The 25,454-nt window shown below is 36.8% G+C and overlaps 1 protein-coding gene across 4 annotated transcripts in view; it reads right to left on the bottom strand.

Annotated features, from left to right (window-relative positions):
- DCC (DCC netrin 1 receptor) overlaps positions 1–25,454 on the bottom strand; it is a 1,201,717-nt gene that overhangs the window by 325,521 nt on the left and 850,742 nt on the right. For all 4 annotated transcript variants that reach the window (XM_003926060.3, XM_074383427.1, XM_074383426.1 and 1 more), the window contains exons 10-12: positions 10,572–10,720; positions 8,756–8,894; positions 1,354–1,403 (exon numbers count right to left, since the gene is read on the bottom strand). In XM_003926060.3, coding sequence (XP_003926109.1) covers positions 1,354–1,403; positions 8,756–8,894; positions 10,572–10,720 — 338 coding nt within the window. The remainder of the gene's footprint in view (positions 1–1,353; positions 1,404–8,755; positions 8,895–10,571; positions 10,721–25,454) is intronic.

Genomic DNA, 25,454 nt, shown 5'->3' on the forward strand with positions numbered 1-25,454 from the left:
AAATCCATTTAACTTTGACTTGGCAATCTCTTAAGTGGCACATCTATAAAGCAGTGTTGATGCAGATAAAAATGTCATTTTTAGAGTTATGTTAATTTTGGGTTATTTTCTTTTAGTTCATTTTTCCCATTGTTAGCTATTTTTTTCTAATTTTATATTTGCTTTACTAATTCTTATCGAATATATTGCCTAGAAGTATAACAACTTGGAAACATTTCATTTGCTTCAAAAGATAAATTCATTTGACTGAGACAAATCCAATTAATATCACAAGATATGGTTTTAGCTTAGATTTTTTTTTTTTTTTTTACAAAATATGACAAGGCATTTGCACAGGGAATGAAGGAATCACTATCAATATTAATTTAGATTCATCATATGTCATATTATTACTGTCTCATGATAAGCCTGTAAGGAAGACATTAATGCCTATGATACTTAAACACAGAAACAGGTTTGCGAAGGTTAAAAACTTTGCTAAGACGACATAGTTATGAAAAGAGAAAGCTAGAATTAAAACCCAGAGTATGACTCTTCTAAGCCCCATATCATTTCTCTGCTGTCTCCAAGAGCTTAGAAGTCATTTAGGCCAATTTCCTCACATGAGAAGTAACTAACCAGAGGCCCAGGCATAGTGAAATTATTTCCTATGGTGCATGTGGCCAGGTGGTGACAGGGTCGAGACAGACTAATCCTCATTTGTTATACTCTGCTAGGTGGCCTTGGCTTATTTCCAATCCTGAGCCACTTCAAATAATGACGTGTTTCTAGAAAACTGACTTCTGGCATTAGGCTACTTCAGCAATACTAGCCTAACTTGAGCTCTTTTGGAAGTCATAGCAAGTAACACTGCTACATAAATGTAACTTTATTGAAGTTCAAGAATGGCCTTCAGTGACTATGTTTATAAAGGAAGAATGGGGATGATGATGAAATATTCAGTTCTAAGTAATATGTTAGGAAACAGTCTTTCCTTCTCCTAACTCTTAACTTCTTCATCTAGCATATTATCACAACAATATCATAGAGTGTGAGTATAGATGCAGTAGATGTCTTTGTTTCCTTAGAGTAGGAAACAAAGGAGTAGACTTTGTCTAGGAGTAGACTTTGATCGTTGTAACATTTACAAAATCAATGTTTAACATTTGTAAATCAAAGTATTTCTTTAGCAGTAAAAAAAATGTTTCATTTATTTGATGGAAGATGATGTGGGATCAATGTCACCTGCTCTGATGTTTCAGAACATTTCTTCACATGGAAGCCACTATCCTGTACTCAAGATGGCAGTTGGGTGAGCAAATGTTATATACATGAATGATGGGTAATGGAATAGTGAATATTTAGCCAACTTACTCTTGAATTGACCACTTCCAGGGAGACGTTCTGAGGTGGAGCACTTGGCACTAAAAGGAATCAAACAAATTGTGACAGTTACTGCCAAAACCTTGAAAGAGAAATACCACCTGTCTTGTAAAAAGAGAGTGTTTTTTTTTATCCCCCATAGTTCATAATGGTAATTAGGTAGGTTAAAACAGTCAGCATTTCAAGAATTTTTGAAGAGCTGAAAAATATTTGTCTATTTTTGGTCTCACTTGGCAAGCCAGTTAACTTACCCATCCAGGGAGCTCCCAAAACTGTTAGGCAAGAGAACGCGTGCAGTGATGCCAAATACCACCATTTAACTACAGCCCTCTTGTGATAACTTTCCAGAGAAACCAATAAAAACACACAGAAGATTTCCTAGGTGATTTTAAAGTCCTAAGATATTGTGCATTTCAGAATTTGCATTGCTTTATGATAAAATATGTCATTCTAATGGTCACCCAGGTTTCTAAATTGCTGTAATGCAATCTTTATTACCTCTTAAAAAGTAAAAAGAAGAAATATTTCTTAGATTTTTAGCTGCATATAATTAAACCTGTATGTGATAAATGCAAGCAGGTTGCAAATAGCACTTAAGTCAATTATATTAACAAAGGAGCAACTTATTTTTCTTTGTAGACTTTCTAGGTACAGTATTTCGTTTTTCTTGCCTGCATTTTTATTTTCCCACTCCTTAATGGAAGGAAGAACACATATATCTCTCTTTTAATACTTAAACATTTACTCTATCAAAAAAGTGAGTATTCCATCATGTGAGTAATTAAAAGACAACCACTTATTGAATGGCTCTTATGTGTCAGGAAGTGTTCTAGATGTCTGGGATGAATAATACATGAAGTAAAGCTTTCTTCCCTGTAATAAAAGTAGCATTCCATAAACTGATAACACATATTAATCTATAAAATAAGTAGTCCCTATTGCTGTTTTTCAGAAACGGATGGATTTAATAGCAAAGAAAAGTCCTCAGGTATTTTCAAGAATCTAAGGGCTTTTTTTTTTTTTTTTTTTTTTTTAATCTTTCCCTTTCTTTTACTAGAATTTGGAAAAAACACCTATGTTTTTCCATAGGATACTTACATTTTACCATGAATTTGTTTATGCCCTACTCTGAATTTATCTTCTAAACAGTAATTATCATGAAAACATGATGTGTCTATGATTAATTTTTTTAATCTTCCAAACTGACATTCAATTAATATTTACTGAATGAATGATTGAATGAGCAACTGTGTACTTATATAGTTTCTAGACCTTTCTGGAAATTATAAGAAATGCAACCTTTTTTTTTAAATTTTCATTTTGAACTTCTGATCTTAGTGCCTGATGAAGGTTGCAGTCAGTGAAGCTTCTGATAAAGTGCTCATTTTTCATGAATTAACTCAGCAAGTATTCTTTCAAAAATATTCCACAACTTATAAAATCATTCTTATTTAACTTTCTGAAGTTCATATTCTGATTTTAAAATTAAATACAGAATGTAATCCCAATAAGAAAAAAGATTTTTATTCATTCTGATGTTGCATCACCAATAACAAGAAGAGTTTAAGGTTTAAGGCACATGTTGCATATTTAGTAAATAGTTACTGAATAAACATAGTAGTAGAAAGTTTATAAATTACAAGAAAAATGGTTTCATATTCAGAGTTTGGTTCCAAGTTTTGTTAATTTACTTTTTAAGTTAAAGTATAAAATTGCAGTTGTACTTGTATTACTTATTTATGATTTATACTTTTCTAAACATTATAATTATTAAGGTATTAAATTGCAATTTAGTTTTTTAAAGTGAAGTATTAGTTGAAGAACAAGTCCTACATCACGCAATTTCACAAACCTCCAAAAGTGGTATCCTTTAAAAGCAAAATTTGGAAATAATGTCTTAAAATTAAGTGATGTTGATTTACTTCTTAAACATGAAAAAACATATATAGTTTATATTTAACATAATATTGTAATACTGATATATCATGCTATATGTTTCTAATCATATTATACTCACTTTTTGATCAATTAAAGAGTATCAAAACATAATCTCAGTTACTAATTGAATTTTTGTTAGAAAACTGAATTTTGGAAGAAGGAGAAGTAACATTTATTATGTGTTTTGTTGTAGATACTGTTCCGGCTGATATACAACCCTTAAATGTCACTTTCATTTACGTTTATAAGTGTTAACTCCTTATTTCTAGAAAGCCAAGAATACTTTAAGAGGAAAGATATATATATATATATATATATATATATATATATATATATATATATATATCTTTCTATATGTATATATTTTGTAGCTACCACAATTCTATAAGCATCAGGACTGTCTTCTGCCTTAAGAGTTGAAAGGCAGGCCGGGCATGGTGGCTCACACAGTTTGGGAGCCCAAAGCAGCTGGATCACTTGAGATTAAGAGTTCCAAATTAGCCTGGCCAATATGGTGAAATCCCATCTCCGCTAAAAATACAAAAGTTATTTGGATGTGGTGGTACACGCCTGTAGTCCCAGCAACTCCAGAGGCTGAGACAAGAGAATCACTTGAACCTGGGAGATGGAGGCTGCAGTGAGCTGAGATTGTACCACTGTACTCTAGCCTGGGTGACAGAGTGAGACTCTGTTTAAAAAAAAAAAAAGAATAAAAATTGAAAGGTAATATAATAAAATTCTGCTAAAAGTCCTTATAAGTAACAGTATTAAAATATTTTTTCTATTTTTTTTTTTTTGGCAATGTAAATTTCTTCTATAAGTTTCCACTGATAGCACACTGGCTATTCTTTTTTTTGTCAGAGAGGAGAGTAGAGAATTTTTCTACAGTATTTTTAGTTATTAATTCCTACTCCCTCTTTCTCACTATCGATTTCCATATTATTTAGAGATAAATAGATACAAAAGATAGGATTAGATGCTAGGGCTAGGTGAAAGTAAAGAGAACCCACAACGACCTGTTCTTTTCTATACTTGTCTTCCCAAGACACTTCTTGTTTCATGAGGCAGAAGTAAAAGGACACTTTCGTCTTCAAAATGTCAAATAATTTATTATTTACAATAAATAGGTCCATTCAAGTCAATAAGAGATGGGGCTGGAAACTTCCCTCAATACAGAGAAGTATGCTGGCTTAAAACACATGGAGATGAAGTATTTTGTAGGACAGATCAAGTTCCCATAAATGTAAATAAGTCTCCAGAAGCATAGGCACTTCAGTTCCTCCCTTCAGCAAATACATGCTGCCAGGAACACACAATTTATAGACCAAAATAATTCTTAATTTTTAGACAAAATCTCTCTCTGTTACCCAGGGTGGAATGCAGTGGTGTGATCTCAACTCACTGCAACCTCTGACTCCTGGCTTCAAGTGATTCTCCTGCCTCAGTCTCCCACGTAGCTAGGATGACAGGTGTGCACCACGATGCAGGGCTAATTTTTCTTTTTTCTTTCTTTTTTTTTTTTTTTTTTTTTACTGGAAACAGGATTTCACTATGTTGACCAGGCTACTCTCAAACTTCTGGCCTCAAGTGATCTGCTCTCCTTGGCTTCCCAAAGTGCTGGAATTACAGGCATGAGACACCCTGCCCAACAGTAATTCATAATTCATTATAAACATTTTTCTTTAAAGGTCATTTATCACAGAATAAAAGAAATATGTTTCCACACTGAATCTTGGCTGTGAACTTACTAGCTTATGTGGCCTGGCTCTACTGCTTACCACCTTTTGTGATCTCTTTCTGACTTACTTTTGTCATTTGTATAGTAGGGAAAAAAATTACAGTATTGTCAGAATGAAAGGTAAAGGCAAACTACTTAGATCAGGGCCTTGCCCTAGTGAGTATGCAACGAATATTAATGATAACAGTGAGAAAAACAATAAGTACATTCTTACACTTATGTTGCCTATGAAATCGGGTCTTCTGCTTTTGGACACAGGACAAGCTGGCATGGAAACTTACAACTGTTCATTCATTCATAGAAGCTCTTAGTGACTTACCTATGCCAACTACTCCAAGAGACAGTATTTTGGAACACATTCCCAAGATTAGTTAGATGTCCATATGCTCTATAATAGCAATAGTGTGATAAAAATGGATCATTGTAAACCAGTGGTATTTTAGGTGGAGGAATCTGAATGAAAATAATGTTTCTACTCAGAAAACAAAGCAGAGCTAAATGAGAGATGACAGCTCATCTGGATAAAGATCTTTACAAGCATTCCAGTAGAACAGAGGAAAAAACATAAAATAATTAATCTGGAAGAACTTATTTACATTTAACTTTGGTGTCTTTTTTTCAATTTTTCTATGTCTCAATATATTTTTATGGTAAGCCTCCTGACATGAAAAGATTTATAATGTTCTCTATAATACAGATGCATTTAGATACAGTCACATATTAAATTAGTTCCACAAATGAAAAATCCTAAAGATAAGCCTTTGCATACAAAAATTTGCAGTTTTGACTGAACTATCTAATTAATTCAATAAATATTCACTCTGTTAGGAGGAATACAGTGATGAATTTAACATCATCCCTCATATTTAGGAGCATGTAATATTAATATAATGAGAGAAAGTGATTGCACATTGATAAAGATAATATTTATTAAAGACTTAAATGTCATGTACTTTTTTAGGTGCTTACACAGATCAGCTCATTTAATTTTCACAACATTCACCTGTTACAATATACACAAAGTTGAAGAAGAGTGCTCTATGACTGAAGACTGGGAAGCAGGTGATACCACATGTGATAAAGTGTGATATATGACCTCAGCATGAACAGCTTCAGTATAAAGGAGAAAACATGGATTGAAGTAGACAGAAAGAAACTGGATAATAAGGAAATGAAAGCCAAGAGTACAGATTTGTGTTGGACACTCAAAGAGATGAGTTGACTGTAAAAATGAATGCAGATGAGATCAGTATGTCCACTATAAGAGGCTTATAAAGTCCATGCTTTCTCCTTTCAGTGTATTTGATAGAGGGAATTTGGTATCCTTTGCACAGTGATGTTTATTAGGGTTAGGGTCATCAAATTGTCTTTTTTTTTTTTTTTTTGTAATAGTGACAGACATTTTCTAAGTCCTAAACACTGCAACACTTCCAGAAGATAATTCTTGGACTAATGAATGATAATCTATCTTTCTCACTTATGACATTTAAAACCAAAGTCGAGAATAAGGCCACAGTATTACAGTTCAGAGAGTGAATGAAATCTACATAAATTATGTAAAATATTCACTTTCATTTGTTTTTCTTTTATTTTTATAATTATAAGTTGTGAAGTAATTTATTCTACCAATAAATATTCTGTTCTGTCTTCAATAACAGAATCGGATGGATGGGCATAAGAATTACATTCAAAGTGATACCAGAATGGTATTACATATAAAATACATTTTAAAGTTGAATTTGCAAATGAGCATTATTCCTGTGTTCTCTGTGTACTGTCCTTAATATGCATGCTCTTCCTCATTTCACTGATATTGTGTGAAATCTACACCCAGATACTTTCTCAGATTAAATGATAGATCTGTCAAGAAATCGCAAGCTAAAGTCGTTTTTATAATTAAAAAGATCAACAATTTATATAATTAAACACATCAAATGGAAACTGTTCCTAAAAAAAGCTAGCTCATGGCCTTTTTTAATACTCACATGAGCCCATCTCTACATTTCTGCACCTGCCTGAGTTTTCATTGGCTCCACATCATACATATTGGTATATTTTATTTTCACTTTTTATCAAATTTTCCAAACTTTCATGATTATCTAGCAGGTAGATTTCTAGTTTCCCCTGTCCATTACTTGGCCAAATTTATTCTCTTTATTAAGATTTATTTCTCTCTTTTATGGCATTAAAAAACACGTCTAGCCTGGGCAACAAAGTGACACCCTATCTCTGCAAAAAGTAAAAATATTAGCTGGGCGCTGTTCCCTATGCCTATAGTTCCAACTACTCAGGAGGCTTAGGCAGGAAAATACCTTGAGGCTGGATTCAGTGGCTCATGACTATAATCCCAGCACTTTGGGAGGTCAAGGTGGGTATATCACTTGAGGTCAGGAGTTTGAGAGCAGCCTGCCCAACACGGTGAAACTCCGTCTCTACCAAAAATACAAAAATTAGCCGGTTGTGGTGGCATGCATCTGTTATTCCAGGTACTCAGGAGGCTAAGGCAGGAGGATCACTTAAACCCAGGAGGTGGAGGTTGCAGTGAGCCGAGATCAAACCAATGCATTCCAGCCTGGGTGATAGAGTGAGACTCTGTTTCAGAAAAGAGGGGAGAGCAGGGGAGGGGAGAGGAGGGGAGGGGAGGGGAGGGCAGAGGAGAGGAGGGGAGGGGAGGGGAGGGCAGGGGAGGGGCGGGGAGGGGAGGGGAGGGGAGGGCAGGGGAGGGGAGGGGAGGGCAGGGCAGGGGAGGGGAGGGGAGTGAGAGGCAAGAGGTGAGCAGAAAGAAGAGAGGAAGGGGAAGGGAAAGTGGTAATAAGCCACAATTGTGTGATTGTATTTCTTGTCTCGTGTGTGTGTGTGTGTGTGTGTGTGTGTGTGTGTATTCTTCCATTTAGTAGGCAACATACACATTTTCATTCTCAATTTTAATACTTTCAGTTTCAATATTAGCTTATTTGGCCTAAGTCCTTGTATTTTCTAATTAAGAGGTAAATATAGGGAGATCTGTCTATCATTTACACCTTTAACCATCCTCACACTTTTAGAAGGGGAAATAAAAGAAACATGTCAATCAAAATTAGAACACACATGCACAAACAAGTTTATGTTAGAAGATTTAAAGAAATAAAAATATACATGCATAAAAATAATTTTAGCTCTTTGTCAGTAGTCAGATTTTGAGGCTTATCTATTAGTATATACTGACTCAAGAGTATATGTATATGTGTATGCATATTTACATATATATTTAATATGGAGAAAGGGTGTCACTCCGTTGCCCAGGCTGGAGTTCCGTAGAGCAATCATGGCTCACTGAAGTCTTGAACTCCAAGGGTCAAGTGATCCTCCAGCCTCAGCCTCCCAAGTAGTTGGAATCACAGGCGCATGCCATCATACCCAGCTAATTAAAAACAAACAAACAAACAAACAAACAAAAACAGTTTACAGAGATAGAGTCTCACTATGTTGCTCAGGTGGGTCTCGAACTCTTAGGCTCAAGCCATCCTCCTGCCTCAGTCTCTCAAAGTGCTAGGATTACAGGTGTGAGCCACCATACCCAGTCAGAATTATGTATCTTGATAGCAAGTTTACACTTGATTGTAATAGTCCATAAATTTTTAGTCAGGAAGCATTGAAAATGGAATTTGTGATATATGTGCAATATTATGTCATTATTGTAACAAATTTGTAAAAGGAATTTAACTGGTTTTAACTTACCATCAGAAAGTGTAACCACTGTTATATCATCAGTAGATACTCCTGGGCCGTAGCGATTATAAGCTAAGAATCGAAGACTATATTCGGTGAATTTTTTCAGGCCTTCCAGTTTATAAGATAGTCCATCAACCTCTATATTCTGGAGACACAAAACATTAAAACTGTTATCAAGGAAGCACATTAAAGTAGAAATGGCAGTCATTCTGTACAATCCGTGATTGGACATTAGACTCTTACGAACTGCACTCCAGCCTTATAATGAGTTATAAAACCTACCTTGTGACAAAGACTCCCCCACTAAAAACCAACTACTCTGTAGACTTCTTGCTATAACAGCACATGCTATTTTTACAGTCATTAAGTTCCAATTTGTTTAACACTACTCAATATAGTGAATGGTTTGGGTTATTCTACCCACACTAAACTCTCACAGGCAGAAGTCAGCTTATAACTCCATGGGAACAGATATTTTCTCCTGTACCCCAAATGGAATAATTCATCAAGAAACAACAGATTTTGTGCTTCCCTTGCTGAAATATAACCACAGCTCTTGAAACCATCAGACACGTTGCTACAATTTTTATCTCCCAAAATGCTATTAAATTGGTTGAAGCTATTTGAGCATCTCACGGCTGCAGTAAATGAGCTATTGAAGGTGAAGGTCACTGAGGAATCAGATCACCATACTCACATCTATCTTGGGTGATGCTGGTTTTGAATTTATTTAAATTGGTTGGCAAAATGTATTATTGAAGAGCTAACATATACAGAAAGGCAGATTTTAAAAAGTTGAAAAACAAGAGCTAAAAATAGCTTGAAGAGAGCAAGAAAAAAATTACAACCCATGATTACATAGGAGAAGCTCTTGTAATGTTTATGATATAATTTGGGACTGGACTTCAGCTATTTCTGAATATAAAATATTCCTTATTTTTAAAATAAAAATTCTGATCATACAGTTTATGTGGAAGCATGAACGCCATTCTATGTTTGACAAGCTTCACCATACATCATACAAACTCCCATATCCTGAGGCCAATTTTTTATTTTACCTATTGAATGTATACTTGTCTGTATATATTTTCCTACATGAAGCTGACAATCTGGAAATATCTCAATAGTCATACAGACATTATGTATATATGAATCTCAGAAATTTTATTTGTGTTATATATGTGTGTGCATGTATCACAAAATAGAATTTTTGAGTTTCATGTGTCTCTCTAAAGACTTATTTACATTTAGTTTGCCTAAACAATTAATTTGTTTCTTTTCAGGTCTCTATGCTAACCATTGTACAGTAGAAAAAAGTAAGGAGGAGATTAGGCTTCTCAGAGTAAGTTCTTCTGGAAACAATAAAAAATGATAGGTTACATCCTGATGATGTGAAGAAGTTAGATATAATACCAAATGTATTAGAATAAAAAAAGCAAGTTTAGCGAGTGCCACTGACTATGAGGGCAATCGCCCTTTAGTCTAAGGAATGATGCTGCAAATGCCTTCCATAACCAGGTGAATGAATACAAATGTGATTGCTCACACAAGCCAGGCTGCTGCAGACTCAAACAAAAAATTGACATCCTTTCTATTGACTTCACTTTATTGCCCATTTACCTCTTACCACCAGAATTTAATTAAATTGTATAAAGTTTCCGATAACAAGTGCTTTAAAACTAATCAGCTTTTCAATGAATGTGCTAAATACTGGGCTGCATCGAGAGCGTGCAGGTCTTTTCCTGTTTCTCCACCTCTAGAGCTATTCAAAGATGGAAACATCCAATCAGATGGAAGCAGTGCGGCCCATTCCTTCGCCTACCTGTTCTTTTCCCGTGGACACCTCAGTGCAGAACAATCTGTAACCTTGGACTGGACCATTTGCATAGGCAGGGGGTTCCCAGGTAATAAGAATTGAGGTAGGTGAGGTAGATACGGCTTGCAGGTTTTCTACTGGCCCTGGAACTTGTACTGTATACAAGAAAGAGGTGATTAGGATGAGTGGCTTTTCTTTCTCAAAACAAACAAAATTATATTTTTACAGTTCAATAAAATTCTAGGAGTATGTATTTTAGAATGATATAGAATAAGAATATAAAAATATAAACCCTGAAATCTTTAGAATCATTTCATTTTAAAATTCGTAAGAAGGTTACATTAACCGAAATTGCCTATTTTATTTTACATTTAAAGAAATTGGTAAAGGAGTGGAAGTGACTAAGATAATGGCAGAAAAGAGTGGGATGCTGAATCTAAACTTTTAGTCTGAAAAATCTGCCACTATGCCACTGAGTCTTTGCCTGCATATGGCTGATAACTGCAGAAGGAAGAGAGGAAGTCCGTTTGGAGGACTTGTACATTATGGCTCTACTTATAAATTTAAAAGTTTGCACAGCTACAGATAATTCACCACATTGTCTTTATTTAAGTCAGCATTTAAAAATCTTGCCTAATTCTGGGTCCTTTAAATGAATTTTAGCCATTTCATTTTCAATTCCACTTTTTAGTATTACATTTTCTCATTGATGTTACTTTACTTAATCAAGGATAAAAAAACTTGCCTGTTAATGAAATTAGATAGCACAAGTCCACAACAGTTTACCAGAAACACTTGTCTATATTTTTCTTTTCTTCCTGTCTTTTTGTTGTTGTTGTTGTTGTTGTTGTTGTTGTTGTTGTTGCAGAAACAGAGTCTTGCTCTGTTGCCCAGCATGCAGTGCAGTGGCATGATCACATCTCACAGCAACCTTGAACTCCTGGGGTCAAGCAATCCTTCTGTCTCAACTTCCTAATGCACCACCATGTCCAGCTACTTTTTTATTTTTATTTTTGTAAAGACCAGGTCTCACTATCTTGCCCAGGACAGTCTCAAACTTCTGGCAAGCAATCTCCCTGCCTTGGCATCCCAAAGTGCTGGGATTACAGATGTCAGGCACCACACCTAGTCCAGGTATTTTACCATTCCAAAACTTTCAGGGTTTAGAAAAGTAAAATGGGGGACTTTCAAGATGGCCGCCTAAGAACAGCTCAGGACTTCAGCTCCCAGTGAAAGTGCAGAGGGTGAGTGGACGCCGCATTTCCAGACGAACTCTTATTGCCCACAGACCAGGAGATACCCAGGCAGAGGGGTCGCCAGCGTCGCAGTCCCAGCCGGTGCGGCTGTTTTGGCCCCTGCGGGGCTGATTCCGCCCGCGCGGCTGCTGTGACCACTCCCTGTTGCTGCCGTTCTCCGTACAAAAGCCACTGGTCTGGGAACCCTCTTAGCTGGCGAGCAGAGCCCTGAGACGGCAGAGTTGCCCATTCATCTGAAATAGCGAGTCAGGCCAGGAGATTCCTAGGCAAAAAATCCGCCAGGAGCCGGCGCCGCGGTTCGAGCCGACTCCGTGAGTCGCAGCACGGGAGATCCCGGTGCCTTTTCAACAAGCGACCGGAACACGGGGTCGTTCAACTTAAAAGAAAAGACTCTGAGTCAGGGAGCCAGGTGATCAGGCTCGGTTGGTCCCACCCCTCCACCCCCAACAACAACGAAAACAAAAACAGTAATTGGAAACCCTCTGGGTTGAGCCCTTCAAACCAAGCACAGCTGAACCGGGACGGTCCGGCTCCGTGGGGGAGGGGCTTCCGCCATTACTGAGACTCTCCACCACTACGGAGGCAGGCTGCCGTTGCCGAGGCAACCCGCCGTTGCCGAGGCAACCTGCCACAACAGAGAGAGTCCGCCATAACAGAGGCGGGGCCACCATTGCCCAGACAGTTCTAACTACGCCCATATAAAAAGGACTACAGGGAAGAGCTCAGGGCAGCTGGGCGGAGCCCACAGCAGCTCAGCAAAGCCCCTGCGGGCAGGCAGAGGCTAGGCGTGCTGCTAGCTGGGCGGGTCCGACCTGAAAAAAAAAAAAAAAATCAAAAAAGGCAGTAGTGCAACGGAAACTCATAAAGCTCCAACTCCCTGGGACAGAGACAGACAACAGGTGGATAAACCCACAAAAATGGGTAGAAACCAGCGTAAAAAGGATGAAAACTCCCGAAACCAGAACACCTCTCCTCCTAAAAGTGATCACAACTCCTCACCAGCAAGGGAACCTGACCGGATGGAGAAGGAGGGTGATGAAATGACAGAATCAGACTTCAGAAGATGGGTAGTAAGAAACTACAATGAGCTAAAAGAACATGTTCTAACCCATCGCAAAGAAAATAGGAACCTTGAAAAAAGATTGGACGAACTGCTGACGAGAATGGACAGCATAGAGAGGAGAATAAGTGAATTGATGGAGCTGAAAAACGCAACACGAGAACTTCGTGAAGCATGCACAAGCTTCAACAGCCGAATTGACCAAGCAGAAGAAAGGATATCAGAGGTCGAAGACCAACTCAATGAAATAAAAAGAGAAGGCAAGAACAGAGAAAAAAGCGCAAAAAGGAATGAACAAAATCTTCAAGAAATGTGGGACTATGTGAAAAGACCTAATCTACGTCTGATAGGTGTACCTGAATGTGATGAAGAGAATGAATCCAAGCTGGAAAATACTCTTCAGGATATTATCCAGGAAAACTTCCCCAACCTAGCAAGGCAGACCAATATTCAAATCCAGGAAATACAGAGAACACCACAGAGATATTCCTCAAGAAGAGCAACCCCAAGGCACATAATCGTCAGATTCACCAGGGTTGAAATGAAAGAGAAAATTCTAAGGGCAGCCAGAGAGAAAGGTCGGGTTACCCACAAAGGGAAGCCCATTAGACTCACAGCAGATCTCTCAGCAGAAACCCTACAAGCCAGAAGAGACTGGGGGCCAATATTCAACATCCTTAAAGAAAAGAACTTTCAACCCAGAATCTCCTATCCAGCCAAACTCAGCTTCATAAGTGAAGGAAAAATAAAATCCTTTGTGAACAAGCAAGCACTCAGAGATTTCATCACCACCAAACCTGCTCTACAAGAACTCCTGAAAGAGGCTCTACACATATAAAGGAACAACCAGTACCAGCCACTCCAAAAACACACCAAATGGTAAAAAAGCAGCAACACAATCAAGAATCTGCATCAACTAACCAACAAAACAGCCAGGTAGCATCAAAATGACAGCATCAAATTCACACATAACAATACTATCCCTAAATGTCAATGGACTAAATGCCCCAATCAAAAGACACAGACTGGCAAATTGGATAAAAAGCCAAAACCCATCAGTGTGCTGTATCCAGGAAACACATCTTACATGCAAGGATACACAAAGGCTCAAAATAAAGGGATGGAGGAAGATCTACCAAGCAAATGGAGAGCAAAAAAAGGCAGGAGTTGCAATTCTCATCTCTGATAAAATAGACTTTAAAGCAACAAAGATCAAAAGAGACAAAGAAGGACATTACATAATGGTAAAAGGATCACTGCAACAAGAAGAGCTAACGATCCTAAATATATATGCACCCAATACAGGAGCACCCAGATACATAAGGCAAGTTCTTAATGACTTACAAAGAGACTTAGACTCCCACACAATAATAGTGGGAGACTTTAACACCCCATTGTCAATATTAGACAGATCAACCAGACAGAAAATCAACAAGGATATCCAGGACCTGAACACAGACCTGGAACGAGCAAACCTAATAGACATTTACAGAACTCTCCACCCCAAATCCACAGAATATACATTCTTCTCAGCACCACATCACACCTACTCTAAAATTGACCACATAATTGGCAATAAATCACTCCTCAGCAAATGCAAAAGAACAGAAATCATAACAAACAGTCTCTCAGACCACAGTGCAATCGAGTTAGAACTCAGAATGCAGAAACTAACTCAGAACCGCACAGCTTCATGGAAACTGAACAACTTGCTCTTGAATGTTGACTGGATAAACAATGAAATGAAGGCAGAAATAAAGATGTTCTTCGAAACCAATGAGAAGGAAGACACAACATACCAGAATCTCTGGGACACATTTAAAGCAGTCTCTAGAGGAAAATATATAGCAATGAGTGCCCACATGAGAAGAAAGGAGAGATCTAAAATTGACACCCTATCATCAAAATTGAAAGAGCTAGAGGAGCAAGATCAAAAAAACTCAAAACCTAGCAGAAGACAGGAAATAACTAAGATCAGAGCAGAACTGAAGGAAATAGAGACACAAAAAACTCTTCAAAAAATCAATAAATCCAGGAGCTGGTTTTTTGAAAAGATCAACAAAATAGACAGACCACTAGCCAGATTAATAAAAAAGAAAAGAGAGAATAACCAAATTGATGCAATAAAAAACGATAAAGGGGATATCACCACAGATTCCACAGAAATCCAAACCATCATCAGAGATTATTACAAACAACTCTATGCACATAAACTAGTAAACCTGGAAGAAATGGATAAATTCCTGGACACCTGCAACCTCCCAAGCCTAAACTTGGAAGAAGCCGAAACCCTGAATAGACCAATAACATGGTCTGAAGTTGAGGCAGCAATAAAGAGCCTACCACCCAAAAAAAGCCCAGGTCCAGATGGGTTCACAGCTGAATTCTACCAGACATACAAGGAGGAGCTGATACCATTCCTTCTGAAACTATTCCAGACAATCCAAAAAGAGGGAATCCTTCCCAAATCATTTTACGAGACAAACATCATCCTGATACCAAAACCCGGCAGAGACTCAACAAGAAAAGAAAATTTCAGGCCAATATCCATGATGAACATAGATGCAAAAATCTTCAATAAAATACTGGCAAACCGATTGCAACAGCATATCAAAAAGCTCATCCACCATGATCAAGTAGGATTCATCCCGGGGATGCAAGGCTGGTTCAACATACGCAAGTCCATAAACGTAATTCACCACATAAACAGAACCAAAGACAAAAACCACATGTTATCTCGATTGATGCAGAGAAGGCTTTTGACAAAATTCAACAACACTTTATGCTAAAAACCCTCAATAAACTAGGTATTGACGGAACGTATCTCAAAACAATAAAAGCTATTTACGACAAACCAACAGCCAATATCATACTGAATGGGCAAAAACTGGAAGCATTCCCTTTGAAATCTGGCACTAGACAAGGATGCCCTCTCTCACCACTCCTATTCAATATAGTACTGGAAGTTCTAGCCAGAGCAATCAGGCAAGAAAAAGAAATAAAGGGTATCCAAATTGGAAAGGAGGAAATCAAATTGTCTCTATTTGCAGATGACATGATTGTATATCTGGAAGACCCCATCATCTCAGCCCAAAATCTCCTGAAACTGATAAACAACTTCAGCAAAGTCTCAGGATACAAAATCAACGTGCAAAAATCACAAGCATTCCTATACACCAGTAATAGACTTCAAGAGAGCCAAATCAAGAACGAACTGCCATTCACAATTGCTACAAAGAGAATAAAGTACCTAGGAATACAACTAACAAGGAACGTAAAGGACCTCTTCAAGGAGAACTACAAGCCATTGCTCAACGAAATAAGAGAGGATACAAACAGATGGAGAAACATTCCATGTTCATGGTTAGGAAGAATCAACATCGTGAAAATGGCCATACTGCCCAAAGTAATTTACAGATTCAACGCTATTCCCATCAAGCTACCAATGACCTTCTTCACAGAACTGGAAAAAACCACCTTAAACTTCATATGGAACCAAAAGAGAGCCCGCATAGCCAAGTCAATTCTAAGCAAAAAGAACAAAGCGGGAGGCATCACACTACCGGACTTCAAACTATACTACAAGGCTACAGTAATCAAAACAGCATGGTACTGGTACCAAAACAGAGATATAGACCAATGGAACAGAACAGAGGCCTCACAGGAAATACAACATACCCACAACCATCTGATCTTCGACAAACCTGACAAAAACAAGCAATGGGGAAAGGACTCCCTGTTTAATAAATGGTGTTGGGAAAACTGGCTAGCCATGTGCAGAAAGCAGAAACAGGACCCCTTCCTGACACCTTACACCAAAATTAACTCCAGATGGATTAAAGACTTAAACATCAGACCTAATACCATAAAAACCTTAGAAGAAAATCTAGGCAAAACCATTCAGGACATAGGTGTAGGCAAGGACTTCATGACCAAAACGCCAAAAGCAATGGCAACAAAAGCCAAAATAGACAAATGGGACCTAATCAAACTCCACAGCTTCTACACGGCAAAAGAAACAGTCAGTAGAGTGAATCGGCAACCAACAGAATGGGAAAAAATTTTTGCAGTCTACCCATCTGACAAGGGGCTGATATCCAGAATTTACAAAGAACTAAAGCAGATCTACAAGAAAAAAACAAACAAGCCCATTCAAAAATGGGCAAAGGATATGAACAGATACTTTACAAAAGAAGACATACGGGAGGCCAACAAACATATGAAAAAATGCTCATCATCACTGGTCATCAGAGAAATGCAAATCAAAACCACATTGAGATACCATCTCACACCAGTTAGAATGGCGATCATTAAAAAATCGGGAAACAACAGATGCTGGAGAGGATGTGGAGAAATAGGAACACTTCTACACTGTTGGTGGGAATGTAAATTAATTCAACCATTGTGGAAGACAGTGTGGCGATTCCTCAAGGACCTAAAAATAGAAATCCCATTTGACCCAGCAATCCCATTACTGGGTATATATCCAAAGGATTATAAATCATTCTACTACAAGGACACGTGCACACGAATGTTCATTGCAGCACTGTTTACAATAGCAAAGACCTGGAACCAACCCAAATGCCCAACGATGATAGACTGGATAGGGAAAATGTGGTACATATACACCATGGAATATTATGCAGCCATCAAAAACGATGAGTTCACGTCCTTTATAGGGACATGGATGAACCTGGAAACCATCATTCTCAGCAAACTGACACAAGAGCAGAAAATCAAACACCGTATATTCTCGCTCATAGGCGGGTGTTGAACAATGAGAACACATGGACACAGGGAGGGGAGCACTACACACTGGGGTCTGTTGGGGGGAATGGGGGAGGGGCGGGGGGGTGGGGAGGTGGGAAGAGATAGCATGGGGAGAAATGACAGATACAGGTGAGGGGATGGAAGGCAGCAAAGCACACTGCCATGTGTGTACCTATGCAACAATCTTGCATGTTCATCACATGTACCCCAAAACCTAAAATGCAATAAAAAAAAAAAAAAAAAAGAAAAGTAAAATGGGACCTATGCAGGAATTTTAATGTAATACCCCTAATGGGGTCTGTAACTATATATTTAATCAAATATAATGATATTAAATTAATCAAATGTAACTACATATTTGTTAATCAAATGTAACTATGTATTTACAGAAAGCATACGATATTTACACCAAACCGGCTTATTAAATACTACGAATAGGCTAGCATGAGGTCAGGTCGGGTTCAGATGCAGAATGAGTTAAGAAAAAGCTTCCATTTTGATTATTTGCTAATTTTGTATTTGCTCATAATTTTGTATTCCTGCATATGGACCTGTATATGGCTTATACGGTAGGGCAATGGCCACATTATGGTAAATGATATCACCATCGCAAGTTTAACTACAACCTTACTTGATAATGTCATCTGTGTATTTTCCCCAGCCTTGGATACCACCTAGCCTTGGACAGTTATGCACTGTAGGCCTCTAATAGAATTCTGAGACTTTGAACTTCCATAGCAACAATGGCATATGAAAAGCTGGCTGGCATGTATCTGATGATACACTTCTTAGATCAGCGTGGAACCTAACAGCATATCTCTGCATCATTTTTCAAGATTTGTTCCGTGGAACCCAGGCTACTTATGGTATCATTGCTCACACATTTATTTGGAAAAATATTTATATTCATGTCAGAACATGTATTTATGTCACCTTCGCCTATTTCCCACCAGTCCCCAAACCTTGAGAATCCTTGTTCTTAACAACTGTAATTTTTTTACCTTAGCAAATGATTTTTTTACTTTAAAAATTAAAGTAAAAAATTAAAAAATGTATTGGTAAATAATTGAAAGCCAAAGAAAAGTTTAAGAATAAGAATAGTGCATAGAACAGCCCTATTTCCTTTATCCAGACTGACCTATTGCCAACACTTCGAAATATATATACCAAAATATTCCTAATTACATATATATATATATATATATATATATATATATATATATATACATGCACATGAGAGACAGAGAAACTATATATAATCAGAATAAGCTACCCAAATCATTTCTCCTTAACCCTAAATACTTCGGTGCATATTTCTTAAAAATAAATGAGTATATGAATAATCTAATTATCAACTTCCACGAATTTAACATTAACACAATACTTTTATCAAAGCTTCATCTGCATTTTGGTTGTATCAACTGACCAACAGTGTCATTGGTGTGGCACTCCTCTCACCCATTCAGGATCCAGTTTAAGGTCAGGTTTTGTTGCCATGTCTTTTCATGCTGTTGTGAGTTTGAACAGTTCTAAATCCATTCTTTGACATTTGGGCCATTTATACTTTTAAAGAATCTAGCCCCTTTTTATAAATAAAATGTTCATTATCTTGAATGTGTCTTTGCGTCCTCATGTTAGATTTAGGTTATGCATTTCAGACAAATGAAACTCAATGATGTCTGTTCTCAGGGCATCACATCAAGAGGCGCAAACTCTCTCTCCCCCCTCATTTATCATGCCAGAGCTGAGTACCTGGCCAAGGTGCCGTCAGTTTTCCTCAGTGTATATTTTGAAGGTTCCTTAAGCCATTACAGCTCTCCACCACTTGCAACTAATAAGCAACCCATGGGGAGATAACATTAGGACCATATAAATATGCTTGTTATCAACATTTCCCATAGATTTAGTATCTAATAATGGTTCTTGATGGAATCAATTTCTAGCATGGTGGTTACAAAACAATGATTTTTTTTTTTCTATTCCAGCACTTTATCTACATTTACTTGTTGACAGCATTTGACTATACGCAAAATTCCATATTTTTCTCTTTTTGTGAATCTTTTATTTTAATGGGCACCTGGATTCTTCCTTTTTTATAATCTATAATTCATTATTGTTCTTAATTATACTGGTGTTCAGATTGACCCAGATCAACCAGGGAAGCTCTTTTTAATCTTGTTTTTCTGTCCTGTGACATGGTCCAATCATTTACTGGAGTACTTAGTTTCTTTTTGGCATAGGATGTTCCAGGCTCATCTTAATCTTGCATCAGCTCTAGAAACACACTTTTTAAAGATTTTCTGGTTCTTTTTAGTGGCAAATGGTATAAAGACAAATATTAGAATGCTAGGTGTGTAAGTTGCTACTTGAGTGCATTTGCTTCTATGTCTTTTTGGTGAACAGGGCTAAGAAACATGCAGGCATGCATACACATGCCCACACACAAATTTACACACACACATATATATACATGTATATACATACATACAGATAGTACACATTTTTCATGGCTCCAAAGTAATGCCTTCCATTCTAATCTATCTCTATTGGGTTTTTTCTTGCTCTTCTCATTCCTTTTTGATGTATTCTTTCCTTCACAGAAAGAACCCTTACTCCTAAAGAGTTGTATTTCAATACTTTATGAGTGTCCCCAATTTAATATCCTTCCAGAAAGAATTTTTTTTTCTAGGGAAAAGCTCTCTGTTCCACAAAGGAAAATTTAAAGAGACAAATTTGAACAATGAGGAATCTTACAGTGGATAATGACTCACCAGAATCATGCTATAACAAAGCAAACATTTTCCTTAATGGGAAAAACAAAAAGAAACAAATCAAACCCAAAATGTGTCCACTAATATTGTTCAAATGAATTGTCACACTACTATATTTTAAAGAATAAAAACATCAACGATTGGTATGTTTGTATTATTATTAATATATTCACAAAGACAATGCATGTATTTCAAGAGGGGACATTTCTTCTTCTGAACCTATTATTCCTCAACAGAAGGCAGAGAAAGGAGCCAGAGCATTGAGAATGAATGACCTGCTTAAGATATATGCTGTGTGTGAGGTATTCAGAATTGTAATATGGTGCACACAGTGCATAAACATGTGTCCCAGTTGATACATAAAGTACTCACTGAATGTGTTCCTTCTTGCTCTCTTATGGCTATACAGAAAGGGTGTGGTTTATTAGCATGGTTCAAACACGGAGCAGAGATTTCAATTTAAAAATGACCACTCCAAGGACATCACTCCTCTTGTGAGATGTAACACATTCAAAGAAGGTGAGAGCCCAGCCCTAGCTGCCCACACACAACCACTCCAGGAGGACTGGGAGATGAGAGGGTATCTGGAGGAAGGGAAGGAGAGCCAGTGTGTAAGACGCTTCTGCTCATCTCTCCCACTAGAGCACAATGTAGTGATGAGAAACAATTCAAATGGACTCCAAGTTTCAAAGGGCAAAGGAGAAGAAAATGCACCTTATCTGACCCATAACATGCATAGTAGGTAGCAAATTTGCTGAGAAGGAAGAAGTGTGAGGTGTCCCCATGACACTCTGAGAGTTTTCTGAGGTTCCAAGCATGGCGTGGAAGAGACACTACAAATGAACTATCCATCTACAGTGAAACCAACGAGAATCTGCAAGAGAAGGCTGAGCGCGCCACCTAGCAAGGAAGGGGCTATGTATGGTTTGGAATGGGAGGACGTGCATAGCTGTACATGACCAAGACCCTTTAAGAATCATTGACGCTTGGAACCTTGTGTGAATCAGATATGACAACCACACAGACACTTCCATCAGGTATCATGGGGGAGACTAGACTACAGGGATATCTGCAGCTCAAAGCAGTATTCCCATAAGAACAACCATGAGGCCACATTCCCTTTCCTGCTAAGCCTCACCAGGGCTGCTCAGTGTCCTGGCTCTTTGTCCCAGAAGAGTAGTTGGTACGCATTCCATTCAGTTGCCCAAATAAAATCGCAGCGACTGTCGTTTCCACAAAAATATGCACAATGTTGCTACACAGAAAGCACTCAATAAATGTCAGTCGAACGATTTTATATACAATTACATGTGTTACAGTAAATCACAGGCTGAAGACACATTATGTAATCTAACCCATTTGATGTTGTTGATCCATCATTGTTACTAAAAGGGATCAGAAAAGAATGTTTTCCTCACACATCTGGTATGAACTAAAATTGGTACATGTGTCTATGTGTTTGCTGTGCATGTGAGCCTGTGGGTGAGACTCTACCCGTCTTATAATTTCTTTATATTTATGTAGCTTAATTATTATTGAAGGGGAAATATCAGGCAGTAAGTACTGTATTTTGGACTTACTTTACACTGGTAGTACCAATCCTATACCTTGCTCATCAACTGCACTCTTCTGGATCGATCTAGTTTAATTATTCACAAACAACAGTATGCATTTTTATCAAATGCCAGCCAAATGAGAACATTCAATTTGTTGGGGTAAAGTTTCCAATCACCTTTTTTCCTGAGAAAGGATTGCCCTTCAATACTGAATTATTTCCTACTTCAACTCTTTTAAAATTTATTTTATGATCTGATTGTATTGGGAGATTTTCAAAATATACTCATATGTTAAAATAAAAATTTTATAATTGTATCTTGATTTGAATATATCAAAATATACATATATTTCATATATAAAATATCAGCCCTGTGAAATAGACCAATATTGTGCTTGCCTGTTAGATACTCTTCTTCACTGCATTCCTGACTAGTGCCAAGGCTCTGTGTTTCACTTAAGCTATAAAATGCCTACTCGTCTTCACAAAAATGCTATAAATTCAAATTCATTATTTCCCTAATATTTTCCCTTTGATTTTTAGGCCTACTATATATACATAGTCTTTTACATATATGAAGAATATATTATTCATGTTAATTGTGGAGATATGTGTAGGTATTCATGTACATATATATAATTATACATTTATTCAGATCCATATCCATAAATTATATTTCAGTATAATTTATATACTTTTACATATATGATACATTGTATGCATATGAGCTGCAAGAGAAAAAGAGATAAAGGGAGACTCAAAATGTTCAACAATGGGGCCAGGTGTGGTAGCTCACGCCTGTAATCTCAGCACTTTGGGAGGCCAAGGTGGTAGGATCATTTGATGTCAGGAGCTCATGACCAGCCTGGCCAACATGATGAAATCCTGTATCTACTAAAAATACAAAAATTAGCCAGGTGTGGTGGAAGACACCTGACATCCCAGCTACTTGGGAGACTGAGGCAGGAGAATCCCTTTATCCCTGATCCCTTGAACAACAGAGGTGGAGGTTCTATTGAGCCAAGACTGTGCCACTGCACTTCAGCCTGGATGACAGAGCTAGACTCCATCTCAAAAAAAAAAAAAAAAAAAAAAAAAAAAAAAAAAAAAAAAAAAAAATTCAACAATGGGAATTAGGTGTGAAATCAATACTGTTAACAGCTTCAGCCTTCCATTTCATTATATTTTTAGTATGTCAGTCAAGGAACTTAATGGGCTTAACTGCTCATCATTCGAAGATGTCTTTAATATTCCTCACTGATCCCCTCAGTTGGACAATAATTTTGTGGCAAACTGCATCTAATTTTTTCCCATATCCATTCAAGTTACCTATTTCTTCAAAGAATGGAAAGATTTCAGAATAGATGCATAATCTATGCAAGTAACTCATCAATCAATGTCAGTCTACCCAACTACCTTTTTAAAATTTCAGTATTGCATTACAGTGGAAATTCACTATACCACCTGTATCTCAGAAAAAATTAAATACTTATGTTGGAGTAAATGAGATGTATTACATGTCACTATTTGCACTGGGAACAGTAATTTCTAACCATATATATAAATTTATGGTATAACAGAGCACTTTATAATGAGATCTTATTGGATATTAACCCCAATAAGTGGAATATAACACTTTAATAAAGCATGCTTGATCACATATAATCATTCTGAAGACAGGGTGTATTCGTATGTGAAAGAAGAGGGGGAGAGAGAGAGTGAAAGAGATAGCTGCTCAGTTTAATGATTTAGAATTGATTAATTATAGATGACAGGATGTGTGATTTCTTCTCTCTACTCTACCTATGATAGAAACCTGTCACTAGCATCAGAGTCCATGAACAAGCGCCTGAAATTATCCGCACATTAAAATAAATGTGTTATGTATATTTTTTTGAGAAGTAGCATTCTCAGCTTCTATCATTGGATTATATGATCTCACAAATGGTAGCTCCCAGTGGATTGCTATCTCAGGTTTCTTTTTGTTCTGAAAAAAAAAAAAAAGTCATTCTTTATCATCAAATCATTTTTAGTGATTGTTAATTACTTTATAATGGGAAAACATAGTATCACTTTAAAGAGCTATCTTCAATTTTAAATCAAATACTACTGTTTCAAAGCTAAAAGATGTTTGTGAAATAGACTTCTATTTTATTTTCCAAATCATGGGTATTTCAAAGACATTTGAATTCATCTGCTTTTATTCACCAAGTATTTTAGGTTTTATAGGATGTTAGGGCTCCTGATAATCAAAAAGTCACATAGTATATATGAATTAGTATACTTTTTTTCTTTCTTCTGCTCTGTTTTCATTCAAATATCTATTTAACTGTTTGTCTTCCTGACTTACTTTTACTGTAAGAAATTTGATATTTGTGATAATCAAAGTAAAATCTAAATTATGATTTATCAAATATGTTTCTTTTAAAATCATGAGAGCTTAATCCCTTCCAAAAAATAATTTGAATGTGAGGTTTTCAAAGAAAGCTTTAGAAAAATCAAGGCATGTCACTGTTTCTTAATACTGAATGAGGCTGATGTCTCTGAGCCATTATACTGATGCTTCTCAGCTGGAAGTCCAAAATGAAGATAAATGTTAGTGTCAGGGAATATGTAGTCGAACATTTGAATATTTAAAGTCTTTTTTAAATGACTGTGTAGTACAATGAGTTCCACTGTTCCTATATCATCAATTTAACAGCCGCCATTAAGAAAAAAAAACTAAAATAAATGTGGATTTGAAGAAAAACTGTCATATGTTGTCATTCAAATAATGACCTATAATTCACATGCCCTTGATTTAGGTCAGAATTCTGAGGCTGCTTCCATCCCTTTATTAGTTTGCTAATTTAAAAATGATTCTTGGGCCTATATTTAAAAATCAATAGCAAAAGATCTAAGTAATAATCTTTAGTGATCCAAATGGATTTAAACAACAAAGCTCTCTTTCCTTAAGCAACAGCTTCCATTGCTGATGATCTCCTCAATGAATGTGTTTCAAATGCAAGCCATTTTTGAAACTAGTTACATTTATTGATAATAAAGTGTATGCTTTGATTGCCTCTTTGATTTTTTTTTCTCCTGTAGTTAACAGCTTTAATGATATTTCTATGAAATCTGTTTCTATTCTGTATGGGGAATGCAACATGAAAAAGCCTGCAGGCAATGTAATTATTAACATAATGAAACCTCTTCTTGACTGAACTGTACATAGTTAGGAGATACGACAGTAATTTGGCAAGGAAGAAGCAGAAACTATAGGGTAGGCTTCTATTACAAAACCACAGGAGTCTTACAACATTTTGTTGGAGGAAGCAGTTATTACCTATTCATTTTACCTTTAATGTTTTCTATCTGCTTCACACAATATACTAAACTGTATCATTTTATATACATATATATATGTATGAATATACATAGAACAGATGCAGATATGGATAAACACACATATGTGATATAGATGATGTATATAATTTA

The sequence above is a fragment of the Saimiri boliviensis genome, chromosome 13 (assembly GCF_048565385.1).
Source record: "Saimiri boliviensis isolate mSaiBol1 chromosome 13, mSaiBol1.pri, whole genome shotgun sequence".
NCBI classification, from domain to species: domain Eukaryota; kingdom Metazoa; phylum Chordata; class Mammalia; order Primates; family Cebidae; genus Saimiri; species Saimiri boliviensis.